Below are 15,307 nucleotides of genomic sequence, written 5' to 3' on the forward strand. Positions count from 1 at the left end.
ATTGAATTTATTTGGACTGTAACTAAAAAGTTTGGATTTATGTGGCCCAAAACATAAATTTGGATTCAATTGAACTAATTGAAAAAGTTGAGAAGCAGATTTGAACCTTTTTCCAATGTAAGATATAAGTACGAAGATCTATTTATAAATTAAAGGACACAAGGAACATCACTCCTCCCCCCCCCCCCCCGGGTCTCCCTCAATTACTTATTTCTCTTTGCTTTACATGAGTCAAAACGTTACAAACGAGAAGAGCTTGAGGCAAGTGAAACTTGAACACACAATTGATGAGATGGTTCGTCTATATCTCTATACAAGAAAACAACGAGGGAGCGACAAAAAAAAAAAACCATTTTGATTCAGCACTTTCTGAGCATAGGCAAGGGAATCAACACTTGCACTTATTAGGATCCATATAGGGAGAGCTACACGAGATGCCGATAGAGTAAAGACAACCCAACTTATTTTCATATTTATTTGCTTAATGTGAATGGGGAAATGTTCAGATGGACATGCCTTCTTCGTTGCGTAGCAGAAAGCCCTGAATCTGCACCAGTACCTGCCAACAAGTTCAACACTCCACCAATTAATATAAGCCCTTTCACTAGCACTCCATAATGTATCCTTACGATCTCGTATAATTAACTTTGTCATATTATATCAGTATGATGCAGCAAGTCATATCCCATTTATGTTACGAGTTTATTTTTAAACAATTTAGCAAAAACTATCTAATCTTATGTATTAATAAGATCTGTATATAATATAACAACAACAACATATCCAACCTTTATCCTACTATGTGGGATCGGCTACATGAATTCTAGAATTCCATGTATTTCTATCTTTTGTCATATCTTCATTGAGATCCATACACTTCATATCAAACTTTAATGTCTCCATCAAAGTCTTCTTAGGTCTGCCTCTACCTCTTTTTTTGATTAATTGTTCCATTTTATCAACTCTCCTCACAGGAGCGTTTCTTGGTCTCCTTCTCACATAACCAAACCATCTTAGTCTAGTCTCTCTTATCTTCTCATCTATTGGCACTACTCCTATCTTATTACGAATAACTTCATTTCTAATTTTATCTTTTCTTGTATGGCCGCACATCCATCTTAACATCCTCATCTCCGCTACACTCGTCTTTTGCTCATGTTGGTATTTGACTGCCTAACATTCTGAGCCGTACAACAAAACTGGTCTTATAGCTGTCTTATAGAATTTTCCTTTCAATTATAATGGGATTTTATCATCACATAACACCCCCGATGCATTTCTCCATTTTAGCCAACCTGCCTTAATTCTATGTGTGACATCCTCGTGAATTTCTCCATCTTTTTGAATCACTGATCCCAAATATCGAAAATTGTCTTTTCTTTGTAAGATTTGGTTTTCCAATTTTATTATAACATCCTCCACTCTTGCATTCTTACTAAATTTACATTCCATATATTATGTTTTCTTTCTGCTTAATTTAAATCCCTTAGATTCTAAATTGTTTCTCCATAACTCAAGCTTAGTGTTCACTCCTTCTTTTGTTTCATCCACCAACACTATGTCGTCTGCAAATAACATACACCATGGCACATCTGTCTGAATATCTTTAGTGAGTTCATCCATTACTAAAGAAAATAAGTATGGACTTAGTGCAGAACCTTGATGCAATCCTATTGTAATTTTAAACGGTTCAGTATCCCCTCCGCATATTCTGACCCTTATCTCTGCACCATGATACATGTCCTTAAGGGCTTGTATATAGGCTATTCGAACTCTTTTCTTCTCTAAAACCCTCCATAATACTTCTCTAGGGACCCTATCATAGGGCTTTTCTAGATCTATAAACACCATATGTAGGTCCTTCTGATGATCCCGATACCTTTCCATTAGGCGCCTCAATAGGTATATAGCTTCCATTGTTGACCTACCGGACATGAAACCAAACTGATTTTCTGATACCTCTGTTTCTTTTCTGAGCCTATGCTCTATTACTCTCTCCCAGAGAGTCATGGTATGGCTCATTAACTTAATTCTTCTGTAATTTTCACAGTTTTGAACATCTCCTTTGTTCTTATATATAGGGACCAAAGTACTCTTCCTCCACTCATCTAGCATCTTTTTTTATTTAAGAATCGCGTTAAATAATTTCGTTAGCCATGAGATACCATCTTCTCCCATGCATTTCCATGCTTCTATTAGTATATTATCCGATCCCACCGCCTTATGATTTTTCATCTTTTTTAATGCTTGCCTTATTTCATTTGAACTTATGTGTCGATAAAATGTATAGCTCACGTTCCTTTCGGAGTTACTAAGATGTCCCAACCTAACTCTTGTGTCGCCATCATCATTGAATAATTTTGTGAAATACTCCTTCCATTTCTCCTTAATCACTCCCTCATTCAATAATATATTTTGATTTTCATCTTTTATGCATTTCACTTGATTTAAATCCCTTATTTTTCTTTCTCTTGCTTTAGCTAATTTATATATATCCCTTTCTCCATCTTTTGTATCAAGTCGTTTATATAGATTCTCGTATGCTTTTGACCTTGCTTCACTAACGGCTTTTTTTGCTTCCTTTTTTGATTCTTTATAACTTTTTTGATTTTCTTCATTGTTGCACTGATATACAGCCTTATAGTAATTTTTCTTATTTTTAATTTTCAATTGCACTTCTTCATTCCACCACCAAGACTCCTTAAGATTAAGGGCTCTACCATTTGTCTCTCCAAGCACTACTTTTGCTGTGTTTCTCAGAGCATTAACCATTTCTCTCCACATTTAGTTTGTCTGTCCTTCTCCATTCCATTCTCTTTTACTCCTTAATTTTTTTTTGAAGATGAGTTGTTTCTCCCCTTTTAAATCCCACCACCTGATTCTTAGATTTCGTTTTATGTGATTTTTTCTCTTCCAATTTCTTACTTGGACGTCAAGTACTAGAAGTCTATGTTGAGTAGTCAAACACTCTCCTAGTATCACCTTACAATCCCTACAACATATCCGGTCCTCTTGTCTCGTGAGGAAGTAATCTATTTGGGTGCTTGATGTGACATTTTTATATGTGATTAAGTGTTCGTCCCGTTTTTTGAACCTAGTATTAGTTATGATGAGCTCGATTGCACTTCCTCATTATAGAAACATCCCGTTAGTTACTCAGTCCAGCATGGTGCCAGGGAGATTAGGAGATAGAAGAAAGTAGAGACAAGGATGAAGAGGGTACCTCCAGTGCAATAGCGGATGGCGTGATGTCAGATAAATCTTCTAGACCTTCTTGCGCTGCAATGTCTGCAAAATAATAAAGATTTCACGGGGTAACTTGGCTAAAAATAACTGGAACAGAAGTAGGGTAATTGTAGATATTGTAATCCAACACAGTTCAAAGTAGATTTCATTAAATAATTCAGCCAGTGGAGTTCATCCTTGATTCCCAGAGTGTGCTCCTTTACTGAGTCATACATGCATACAGACACAAAGTAGTTTCCATGAACTTCTTTGATCCTATTATCCTTCAAGTATTCAACCATGAACAACGAAGAAGATAAGTAGCTGAGTGAGAAACCCATGAATATGCATATTAGAAACATACGCTGAAGAGAAACCGTTACATCTGCGTTACTATATGCCTGCCTTCTCTTTTTCGACAGGGTAAACAAACTCATGAATATCTGTAAAGCAGAAGAGCAAAATGTCAAAATCAGAAAGATAAAGTGACTGCAATTGCAAGTTCTCAATTATAGTAAAAAAAATAAAAAGAAAAGTCAAAACCAATAAACTTATTTGGCTTGCTTCTTGATTATCCAATTTGTCTTGGCAGGAAAGAAATTTGAAATTTTAATTTAGGTTAAACCGGGCAAATGAAATAACCACCTTTGTGTAAGCATCTCCTGACCCAAAATCCAAGAGAGGCCGAGAATTCATGCCTACGGCAGCAATTCGGCGTGCCAAAGCATCCAAGGGAACTTGTAGATAGACGGTGAGCCCCTTTTTCATATATTTCCTGGAAATTCAAAAAATAAATAAATTCAAGAAGATGTTAAAACTAAGCTACTCGTCTAATAAGAAAAACTAGGAAAGTTGGCTGCACGTACCAATTGATATCACGGACCACTGCACCACCACCAGTAGCAACAACTTGCCTAGGCATTAGAGACAAATTCCTCAGAGCTTCACTCTAAGGAAGTGACAAAGAAGATGCTTTCCGGTAAGTCTAAGAATAATAGCACACATTTAATAGAAATCATAACTGCGCAAAAGATAGGATCGTTAAACAAAATAAAATGCTGGCACTCAAAGCCTCTAATTACTTGAAAGACTAGCCAGACAAATTCCGAAATTCAGAGGTTTTGGATATCCAATGAAGTTTAATATTTTCAGTTCATGCATCAACACTTTTTTTCTTAATGACAGCGAACTCTCATTGCAGCCCTGTAATCCAATACAAGGCTTTACAAATAAACTTCAGATCCTTGCAATCACCTACAACGAAAATATCAGACTTCCCAGAACGACCTACAAGTAAATATCCCATGCTCAAGCCCTTGACCACTCAATCACCATTGAAACATCTAATTTTTTTTTTTTTTTTTAACATGAGGTATCCAGATCTTTTACTCAGCCGGATCTTCAGCCCAACTAATCTGGTTGTGCTCAATAAGTCGCCCCGTCCACATGGATTAGGAAAAATTCCACCACTTAACAGATAAGAGTTCCACAAGCCGCAAGGGGTACATAGTGTCTACACAGATCCCGCCACTTAACATGATGGGTTACATCAACTACAAACAGCATGCAAGGCCACACAAGCCCATCATAAAACATGGCTGACGTGGCCTCCCAAAAATCCAGCTGAGAAATGTCTTTCGCACATGATCAAGGAGACTTGAAGTTTTAAGAAATGAATGCCACTATTCCATCTCCAGGAATCAAGTGATGGAGCTGCAATCGGATTGTTGAAAAACATTTGGGTTACACAAATTGATCAGTGGAATTTGGAGAAGTCCCACCCAAAATGACTTTGAATACCACAAGTTCTGGCAAAAAATGTTCGAAAATAAATTTTTCTCCCGTTATTTCTGCACCCACGGGATACTATTTCCTAATCACGTAATACTCAAATCTAACTTATGTTAGAATCAATAAACTTAGGTTAGTCATAATCAAGTTAATTCCCCCCCCCCCCCCCCCCGGTGGGGAGCAGTAAAGGGAATCTGCAGTAGCAACCTTAAAAATGAAAATGACAAGGTTAACAATCAAAAAGAAAAGGCTAAAATTATGACCTATTAACTATTAATGTACCTACTTCTAATGATTTTCTTTTTGTCAAGTTCCACATCTATTTTGAGCTTGAAAGTATATGTATAGCATTATTCATCATAAAGCTAGAAACCATTGAATTGTTCAAGAAACTGCTCAGCTTTGAGATGCCAATTCCCCCTCCAAAACAATTCTTGGAGGGATTAACAATCCAAACAAGTGAGCAAGGTCCTTGAGTCTCTTTGGGTTCCATTTTATATCTATATTTCTTACTACAGAAAGTTGAGAAGCACAAAATTAAAGTCCAAAAAAAAGACATTGTCTGAAGCATGAAATTCAGAACCTCACCCGGATGATAAAAGATAAGCTTATCTATCTACAATCAATATCAAGTGAGACCACACGGCAGATAAGAAATAAAATATAATGCTAATTACAGACCTCATAGTCTCTGAAGTAACTTTCCCCAAATTGCTTAAATATCTGAGTCACAGGACTTCCACCTAGAGCCTCCTCAACATATTTGTCACTGCAATATTGAAAAATAATACAAATGTTCAACAGAAATCAATCAGAAAAGAAAGGTGAATTTGAGGAACATAAGGATTTAGTCTCCTCAGGAATCTTGAAGAAAAGAATCATTGATTGAATAAATGAACTGACAAGAAAATAAATAAAATTTTACAGAGAAACTTATTTGAAAGACAAGACTCTTGCATTTGGGGACAACACTGACTCAATAAAAAAGCTTATACTGAATGAAACTAAACCAAATCAAGCATAAACTCCTAATTCAACTGACAAGCCTCATGTACGAGCAGGAAGATGAAGTGACTTAAAGAAAAGTTCCTTTAATTCCATTCTCCGAAGAAACATGGTTTATTAGAGTGAATGTAAAAGAATAATAAGCAACATACTCCCCATAAGGAGATTGTTTTAATCATATTGATACAATTCAATTTTTTGAGAAGTCACTTAGCTATGAGAAATAGGTCTTTAGTTGTCATATCAAATCAAATTTGTACATGAAACATTGTCATGTTAGCTATGAGAAAAAGGTCACTTAGTTGTAATATCATATCAAACTTGTACATGAAGCATTGTCATGTCAATGTTCAATAAAGGGGGACAAAAATTGCAAATCTCCCTCTTGTAAAAAAACACCTCACACGAAGAAAAGGAGAAAACCTCAAACTGTAATAGCTCGATTCATCCCCTTTCCTTCTAGAACATTCTGGGACCTAGCAAACCAAATTGAGAAGTTCTAATGTGGTTTCAGAAGGAAGACCTAAAAAACATTAAAAATCCACTACATCGACAAGCAATCAAGTAAGAATTTGCAATATGATGAGAACTTCATAACTCATTCTGTGGTTTGCTATAAAATGGAAAGACATGGATGTTCAATTAGGTTATAAAAACAATCAGTAAGTACCAACGGGTAATTGAGTATGCATTTGCAATGTGATAAGAACTTCATAACTCATTCCGTGGTTTGCTACAAAATGGCAAGAGATTGATGTTCAATTAGGCTATTTGGGGGTGAGCCAATATAGAAACTATAAGATTGCTCCCTAGTAACTAGAAGCTCACATGTTCAAGTAATGGAAAATAGCTCATTGCAAAACAAGGATAAAGTTGTATACAAAAACAGACCTCCCCCAACCTCGCATATCAGGGAGCCTCGTACACTAGAGATGGCATTTTAACAGCTTGGCATGCAAACAAGAAATCTTCAACAAGCTTGAGTGATTTAGGACCAAAGAGAGAAGAGAGGAAATGAGAAATAGAGGAGAAAGAAGAAGAAGAATAGAGAAGAGAAGAAGGAAAGAGATGCAACAGAGAAGAAGAATCTGGAAGGGAAAGGGAAGAATATCCAACAGAGATGAATCCAAATCTTGTATCAATAATCAATAATTGAAAACCGAAAATCCCTACACTTGCAAGGTATCTATAAATTCACGAATTCCTACCAATTCCTAATCCTTATGGTATCACAAATCTAAATTAAAGTAAGAAACAAAATATAAAATTCCTAAATAAATAAAACCAGAATATAACTAAAATTATGAAGTTCAAAGATAATTAGAACTTGATCCCTATCATTCTCCCTTCTTGACTAGAACTCTCCTCTGGAGAATTTAAATAATACCATAATTCAAACTATCAAAGATAAAACCATAATTCATCATCCATCATATTGTTTATGTGGATTATGCTTGGTAAATTTATCTCATGGACTATATTGTTTAAATCTGTATTCTCTTCACTAACAATGTCTTTTTGATTATGACAAAAAGGGGGAGAAGAATAAGATGTTATGAGATGAGAATTGTATGTAAAAGAATGTGTTGTAAATTTATTTTTGTATGAGGGAGAAAAATATATGAATTTTTTTTGAGAGACCTTGTATGTGAGGAAATTGTATATTTGAGAGATAGGAAATCAGTCCAACCATTCAAGGCAAGAAGGTGCAATCAAAGCAATCAGGTTTGATCCTTAAACACTCCTAAAAATTATTTTATCTATTAAGCTATGTCCAAAACACTTATATGCTATTAGTATTTTTGAAAGGGGGAGCTTATAGTATAAAATTAAGGGGGATTTCAAAAATATTTTATCAAATTAATCATCTCATAAATCATTTTTTTGTCATCATCAAAAAGGGGGGAGAACGTTGAGCCAACTTGCTTATATTAATTAAGTTTTGATAATTAACAAAAAGAGAATTTTTAATATACAAATTATAGTATTTTTGGTGATTAACAAAAAGAGTATTTTTATTAAATATATTAATTATAGTATTGAATTATTTTTGATTAATTTATAAAATATTTTTTCATAGCATATGTATTATCAAAAGTATTTTTTAAATATATTCTAGATTAATTTATAAAATATTTTTTCATAGTGTATGTATTTTCAAAAATGTTATTTTCCATTAAAATTATTTTTCAAAGTATTTTTAAAATGTATAAAAAATAATTTTGCAAAATTCAGACCAAAAAAATCGATTTTTTACTATTGCTACAGTGCCCCAACGGTCAAATTTTGTACCATTATGAATAGTGCCGAAATGCATATAAATACCATCCAAACTCATTTCTAACTATTTTTCACAAATAATAATCTATGAAAAATAAATATGAATCCATCCTCATCATCCAATAAGCAAAGTTTGAGTCATCAAAGAATGGTGATCTAAAGGGTGAAGGTCCTTCGACTATGGTTTAGTTAGTAAATGAGGCCATCTAGATCTCTTCTAAGTTGAGGTATAAACTAAGGATTCAACTATTTTAGAACCCTTCTCTGATACCAATTGTTAGTCCCATACGGTATGACTACTCAAGAGGGGGGTGAATTGAGTAATTAAAATTTTATTCCTTTTAATAAATATTCTTGATTAATGATTTTATTTAAGAATATTTATTTGATAAATGTAATAAATTATGTTTGAGATTAACAATTAATGCAAGCCACAAGATATAACAAGAATAAATAAAATAAGAACAAGACAATTTATAGTGGTTCGGTGTTTCCACACACACTTAGTCCACTCTCCCAAGGTCTAACCACCCTTGGAGTTCCATTAAATCAAATCACCAAGGTTTTCAAACTAGCTCACCTCGAAAACTAGATACACACCTAGATTACAACGGGTTCTAGGCAACCACTACACCAAGGTTTCCACCCTAGCTTACCTTAGAAACTAGGTACACCTAGATTTTAATAGTTCTAGGAAACCTATACAATCCTTTAAATGTTTATAAATAATTTGTCCACACTTGGACACAAATAAGTAATTAAGCACAAAAATATGCAAGGCAATAATATTTAAATAAATAAATAAATTTGTAATCTCAAATGGAGAAGTTCAGATTTGTCGTAGAAAACTTGAAGAACTTTTCTCCTCTTGCCTTGTGGCTCTTCGGTGGATGTGCAATAATGCTTCAAGAGCCTCGGATTGCTTGGATATTTTGCTTGAGAGCGTTTGAGAGCTTTCGAGTGTTTTGAATATGCAATGAAAGCACTTAGATGTCTCAAAAATGAGTTTGGAGGGTATTTATAACCTTGTAGAAAAAGTTGGTGTTCTCCATAATAAAGGTCATTTTCTCTTCGTCGTCTGAGTGCATCCTTATTTGATTGTAGCTCGAGTATGCATCCATGAAGCTCAGATATCTGTACCCCGAAGCTCCATCGACGAGTCTATCGATGTTTGGTAGGGGGTACGAATCCTTCAGGCATGCTTTGTTTAGGTTTGGGTATGTCCTTGCCGAGTCTTGGCAATTGCCAGGTTCCCTACGAGGCTTGGGATTTCGCAATTTTAAACTGTCATTATAGCACTGTCGAGCTTCTTTCTGATCGGCATGGACCACCCCGACCTCGGTGGCCGACACTGGGAACTTCATTGCCAAGTGCGGGGTGGAGACTATTGCGCCTAGGGTGTAGAGAGAGGGGTGGCCGAGGAGGACATTGTACGAGCTGGGGCAGTTGATCACTAGGTACCTAACGTTGTCGTGCCAAATGTGGTGAGTAGTTCAATGTAGCCTTTAACACCCATTTGTTCTCCAGAGAAGCCAACCAAGTTCCCGTGGAAAGTCTTGAGGTTTTTCTCGGGAATCTACAATCTTTTGAAGGCCGAGAGGTAAAGTAGATCTGCCAAGCTCCCCTGGTCGATGAGGACTTTTTTTACTAAAAAGTTGGCAGTGACGACTGAGACCACCATAGGATCGTCAAGGTTCTGGTCAATTCCCTCGAAGTCTCAATCAGTGAAGGAGATCACCGGATGCCGGGCAATACTCTTTGATTTTTTTCTCAGTATCGCCTATTGTCATTATTGCTTGGAGGTGCTGTTTCCTTGTTGAGCTTGAGTTTCCTTTGCTTGCAAAATCTCCGAATATTGTGTCGATGACCCCTCTTATTTGATTGGTAGGTTGTGGCCCAACGTTCTGCCTCTCATCCACTTATGGTCACCTTTGGGGGCTGCAACTCTCTCGCTTATCCTGGTTGCCTTGCGGGGACCATATTCGATCGGCCCTGTAGGTATCCTGACGGAGATGGCCCTCTCTGAATAGGCATTCAATCTAGTCCTTCAAGGCAGCACATTCTTCAGTTGTGTGTCCGAACATGTGTTGGTAATCACACTGCTTGCTGGTATCCATGTCATTGCAGGAAGGTTGCTGGTCCGAGGTATCTGGGAGTGAGATTATCCTTAAGTTGTAAACTTCCTAGAGAATCCAATCTCACCTGGCCATGAGGGGAGTGTAAGTATCGTAGCGCAACCGAGGTGCTACGAGGATCCAAGCTGACTCCCTTCGTCCCTTGTTGCGGTCCTTGTTTTCCCGCCTTCGGTCGGGATCTCTCTCAAGATTGCATTGGTGCCCGGTAGAAGGTCCCGGCTAATGAACTAGCTATGGCCAAGCTTGCAGCTAGGTGCTTCCATGCCGAGCAGCTAACACTTCCTCCATGTTTATGTAGCCTACCGCCCGTACCCTAAGGTCTTCTAGGTTGACGAGGGACTTTCGAGCTAGTGAGTCGGCGAAGGGGCCTATTTTTAGCCCGGCCATGATAGCGTGTAAGGAAACCAAGGTCCCTGATTTGGATAGCCTCCTGATTAAATCTGTTTAGGAATGCTCGAAGTGGCTCGTGCTCACCCTGCTTCAAATTAATGAGGCTGACCGACGTCTTATGGTGAGCTCAGCTTGTAGAAAAAATGAGTGAGGAAGCGAATGGCCAACTCAAAGAAGTCGTGGATGGAGTTTGGCTCTAGGGAGGAGAACCACAACATAGCCGACTTCTTCAACATGCTAGGAAAGGATCGGCACATGATCGGGTCCGTACCTCCATTCAGCAGCATCGCGACATTAAACATGGTCAGATGCTCCTGAGGGTCGGTGGTGCCGTCATATGGCTCCAAGGTACTGGGAAGGCGAAAGTCGTCCGACAAAGGTACAGCCATAATGAACTCGAAGAAAGGATGGCTTGAAGAGTACAGAGATGCAGAAGGTGGGGGAATAGGGGTATGGGTAGCCTGATGGTGTTGGTGGCGACTACCTTCTACATCGTTGTCAACCCGTTGGTTACGTTGGTCATACTGCTGATTTTGGGTTAATTTAGCAACTTGGTTTTGAAGCTATTGAACGGTCTGGAGGAGGATTTCCATGGCGATTGGATTTTCTAGAAGGTGATTAGTGGCGTTTAGCTCTTGGTTAGGGGCGTTTCTAGTTCGCACCATGGGAAGGTGGTGGGGTTGGTTTGAAAGGCTCTAATGAGATTATGGGGTAGGTAAGTTTTATCGAGTCTCACAGTGGGCGCCAGATATTCCTTCCGGCCCAAAAGGGGTATGGTCGAACGTGAGCTCGCAGCAGTAGAGGATGAGCTCCAGCGATTGGTCCGTCGAGGGGTGGCTGGCACGTGCAAGCACTCCGACGCTCAAATAAGTGAAAGAATAAGTTAATAGAGTATCAGTAGACTAGAGAAGAACATACATTGGCTCTAGAGGGAGCTGGTTTATATAGGAAAAGGAGAGGTCCTCCTACATGCATGAATCGTGCGTTGCGGAGTGATGAGACTGGATATCCAGTGCCGGTGAAGTTGCCTTACAGCGGCATGGTGCCGACGAAACCCCCATTAAATGAGAATGGGATCTGCCATTAATGAGGATGGGATCTAGAGTGGGCGCGAGAGTACCCAACAGGCGATGGCAATGATGCTGTTGCAGACTGGCGCAGGGTCGACATCGGGCCAAGATTGGGTCACGGGTCGAGGGCTATGATTGGGCCGGCACGGTCCACATGGCTATTTAATACTTGGTTTGGCTCATGTTGTTTGCAACACTACACATTCTCTTTATGAGTTGAGTACTTACCTGTGTTTCATTTGAAATGGAATCTAACCATCCAAATATTCTGTTACTGCTATACAAAGCTTCCTTTCTTCAATTGGTTTACATCCACTACAGTGTAGTGAAAAACAGGAAGCCTATGACGTGGTTAAAATTACATTGCAAAAAAACCAGAGGGGGTTCATTTTAAGTACATGAATAAATTCATGAGATCTACCACACTTTGCCTCATCAATGAACTGATCCAGGAGCACCATCTCTAAATTGCCTGAATCTGTCCACTACATACATGTTTCTGGTTCCAGTCTGCATACCTGAACCCATTTGCAATATGCTCTGTAGAATCGAGGGCAAGAAACTAAATGTCTTCTTGTCTGGCTCTCAGCTAAACTTCCTTCTACTCAAAGAGAAAGCTAAGGAATACTACTACTTGACATACTGATACAAGTTCCCCATAAAAAACAAAAACATGTGGTTAAAACACTAACCTGTCAACAAAGGAATAAGCTAGAGCTTCAGACAAAACCTTGCCGACTGTTGTCTTCCCAGAGCCCATCATTCCTGAATTTCACACTTCATAGAGTTTAATCAGCAGAGTAACTTGAAGTACCATCATAGAAAACAACTTAGAAAAGAAACTAACCAACTAGGAATATACAACGCTCATTCAAATATGGGGCCACCTCCTCTCCCTTGCTCTGCATTTAGTAGTACCGAATTACATGGCTGTATAAAGTTGCATGGCAAACCAATCCTATGTTTCAAATTTTAACTCTTTTAAGTTGTAGATGCCAGGTCCAGTTATAAAATGTACAATATTTAATTTCACAATCCAAAAGAAAGAAAGAAAAGAAACTTTAATAGTTCAAGCTCCAACATCTCAAATGTATTGATAGAAACATAACATACCTTTAACAGCCAATTTCCATCAAAAGACATGGGAGAATTTCCTGATTGCAGGGTTGGAACTACAAAATAATCAGTCAAAACAAAAGCTTAGTGACAAAGAAGAGGTAAACCACCAGAGTGGAAATAACCGATCCAGAAAGATCTCAAAGCTCTCTGCATTTAAATCAATTCAATTTGATCAATATAGGCCATTTCTCTCTCTTCGTGACAATGTGTGTGAAAAGTTTAGTCGTCATACTCCAGGCCTTGTCCCCTATCAAATGCCTTTAATCACATGCCAAAGCTGGTTTTGTTTTCTTTCTTTTTTTATGTTTCTTCCTCCTTCCAGATTGGATTAGACAATCAATCATAGTTGGGAAAGGCTTACAGGAGTTTAGTTGAGAATGAGACACCCATGAAAGGGCAACTCCTTCAAGCAGAGGAGTTCCTTGAGCTGAATTTGGCAATGGCTAAATCAGCGCTTCCCGTCTCATGATTATCGCTATATTTATATTTTTAATATACATGCAACGCTGTATTCCCTTTGAAAATTTCTTGCCTTTTCAACAATTTTTTTCTAAGAAAATACAAAATTCAGCATTAACTTGCGTCCTCTAACCAAATATTCAAATACCTTAAGGAAAGACGGGAAAGGACCAGAGTTCTGTTTATGTGTATAATCATTGTTAACTTAGTCCTCAATGGAATTGATTATGTGCAGTGAATTTAACTCGACAAATCTGCATCGGTGTCCTGAGTTAAACTGTGTCCTCCTGATCCAGCCAAACGGTTTAACAACAACTACAACAATACAGTATAATCACAAAAAAAAAAAAATCCATACCTACCGCGAAAATCCTTACAAGCGTAAGAGACCGTCAAAGAAACGGGTCCATGCTGTGCCGACTCACTTCTCAACTGCAACTCACTAAAATGAACCGCTTTCCGCGAGGAATCCTTCTTCCACCTCTGCGAAACCCTCAGGAACCCGTTCACTCGCCCGTCAATCTTCTCGGTGCCTATCCAAGGCGAAGAACTTTGCAGACTTCCACACGGAACCCCCATTCCTCAACGATTATCAATCAGATCATCAACAGACTGAACTGCTTAATTGCTTTCTCGAAACTAATAAAAGCCACTGCACGACGGAAATGATTAATCAGATCTTAATCATATATAATTTGCTTTACTTAGCTTACAAACAAACCTTCCGATAAAAGTCTACTGTATACGGCTTCACTGCAGCTGCTACTGCAGCAACAACCACAAATCTCTCAATTTTACTTCATGAATTTTAAACTTACTCAGACATTTCTGATTCGTTTTCACTTCAACGGAGGATGAAGCTGAAGCAAGATGAAAAGTCGGCCGAAACCTAAGAGGTTTTTGTCGAAATCGTACGAGTTTCCCCTAGGATGCAGGCAGTAACCTTTAGGTATTAAGGGTTTATAAAAAGGGTGCATGGAATGTCTGGTGATGAAAATGTGAGGAGCGCGCGATTTATGAACTGAGAGGCCGATACAAATTGCGAGGTAAATTACATTTGCCCATCCTTCATTTTTTTAAGAATTACACTAATTTCCCCTAATCTGTGAAAGTTCATATTAAAGCGGTGAAAATTCAACTAAACGTAAGAATCCAACCAAACTAATGTGATTAAATTGGTCATAAGAGCTCAATATGGTCCATCAGCTCATCTCAATCCATCACTTTAATTCTCAAAACTTTTTTTAATTCAATTATATTTTTACATTTTATAAATTAATCATGATTAGTTGTAAAGTCAAATTAAATTAATTTGTAAAGTGAAAATGTGCATTTCGACCATAAAATATTTAAGAACTAAAAAATCAAATTAAATTAATTTGTAAAGTGAAAAAGTACAATTGGGCCACAAAATGTTTAAGAACTAAAATGACAAATGGTAAAATATTTGTGAGTCAAAATTGAGTTTTTATTCAATTGACTCGGCTCGTGCATTTTTCTAATTGAGTTTTAGTTTTAGATCTTATTTTATAAACTTAATTATCATTAAATTTAATTTAAATTAAATCACCAAATTTTAAATATCTAACACAACAAAAATTTCATATTAGTTGAAACAAGAGCAATTCCTTTTGAAGTAATTTCTCGATGCATCATCTTTATTTTACTAAATGACTCGGGTCCATGTAAGTAAAAAATAAAAAGTCCTACAAAATTTCATTCAGACCCTGAAATTTTTTGAATTTTCAAAAGAAAAAAAAGTATATCATACACCATAATGTATTTTTGCCTAAAGTTTGTGAGGGACATGCTCCAACTTCTCCTGAAATGCAA

General features: G+C 37.4%; 1 protein-coding gene across 2 annotated transcripts; it reads right to left on the reverse strand.

Annotated features, from left to right (window-relative positions):
• Positions 1-207: 207 nt before the first annotated feature.
• Positions 208-14,473, reverse strand: LOC127799956 (shikimate kinase 3, chloroplastic-like). 2 transcript variants are annotated; one of them, XM_052334265.1, is made up of 11 exons: positions 14,293-14,473; positions 13,837-14,126; positions 13,010-13,068; positions 12,744-12,798; positions 12,589-12,661; positions 5,698-5,785; positions 4,092-4,174; positions 3,871-4,000; positions 3,590-3,668; positions 3,224-3,288; positions 223-559 (listed from the first exon to the last, which is right to left on the reverse strand). In XM_052334265.1, exons 2-11 carry the CDS (start codon positions 14,051-14,053, stop codon positions 503-505), a joined length of 906 nt encoding a protein of 301 aa, XP_052190225.1. In that variant the 5' UTR covers positions 14,054-14,126; positions 14,293-14,473; the 3' UTR covers positions 223-502. The 2 variants fall into 2 exon arrangements, with proteins under 2 accessions (XP_052190226.1, XP_052190225.1); XM_052334266.1 differs by lacking the exon at positions 14,293-14,473 and having other exon boundaries at positions 208-559; positions 13,833-13,979.
• Between the last annotated feature and the right edge of the window lie 834 nt (positions 14,474-15,307).

The sequence above is a fragment of the Diospyros lotus genome, chromosome 4, assembly GCF_014633365.1.
Source record: "Diospyros lotus cultivar Yz01 chromosome 4, ASM1463336v1, whole genome shotgun sequence".
Taxonomy (NCBI): domain Eukaryota; kingdom Viridiplantae; phylum Streptophyta; class Magnoliopsida; order Ericales; family Ebenaceae; genus Diospyros; species Diospyros lotus.

Coding starts and splice junctions, on each gene's coding strand:
- LOC127799956 (XM_052334265.1), bottom strand. CDS start 14,053: ATGGGGGTTCCGTGTGGAAGTCTGCAAAGTTCTTCGCCTTGGATAGGC. Junction 12,799..13,009: donor ATGGAAATTGGCTGTTAAAG/GTATGTTATGTT, acceptor TACTAAATGCAG/AGCAAGGGAGAGGAGGTGGC. Junction 5,786..12,588: donor GCTTATTCCTTTGTTGACAG/GTTAGTGTTTTA, acceptor TCAATATTGCAG/TGACAAATATGTTGAGGAGG.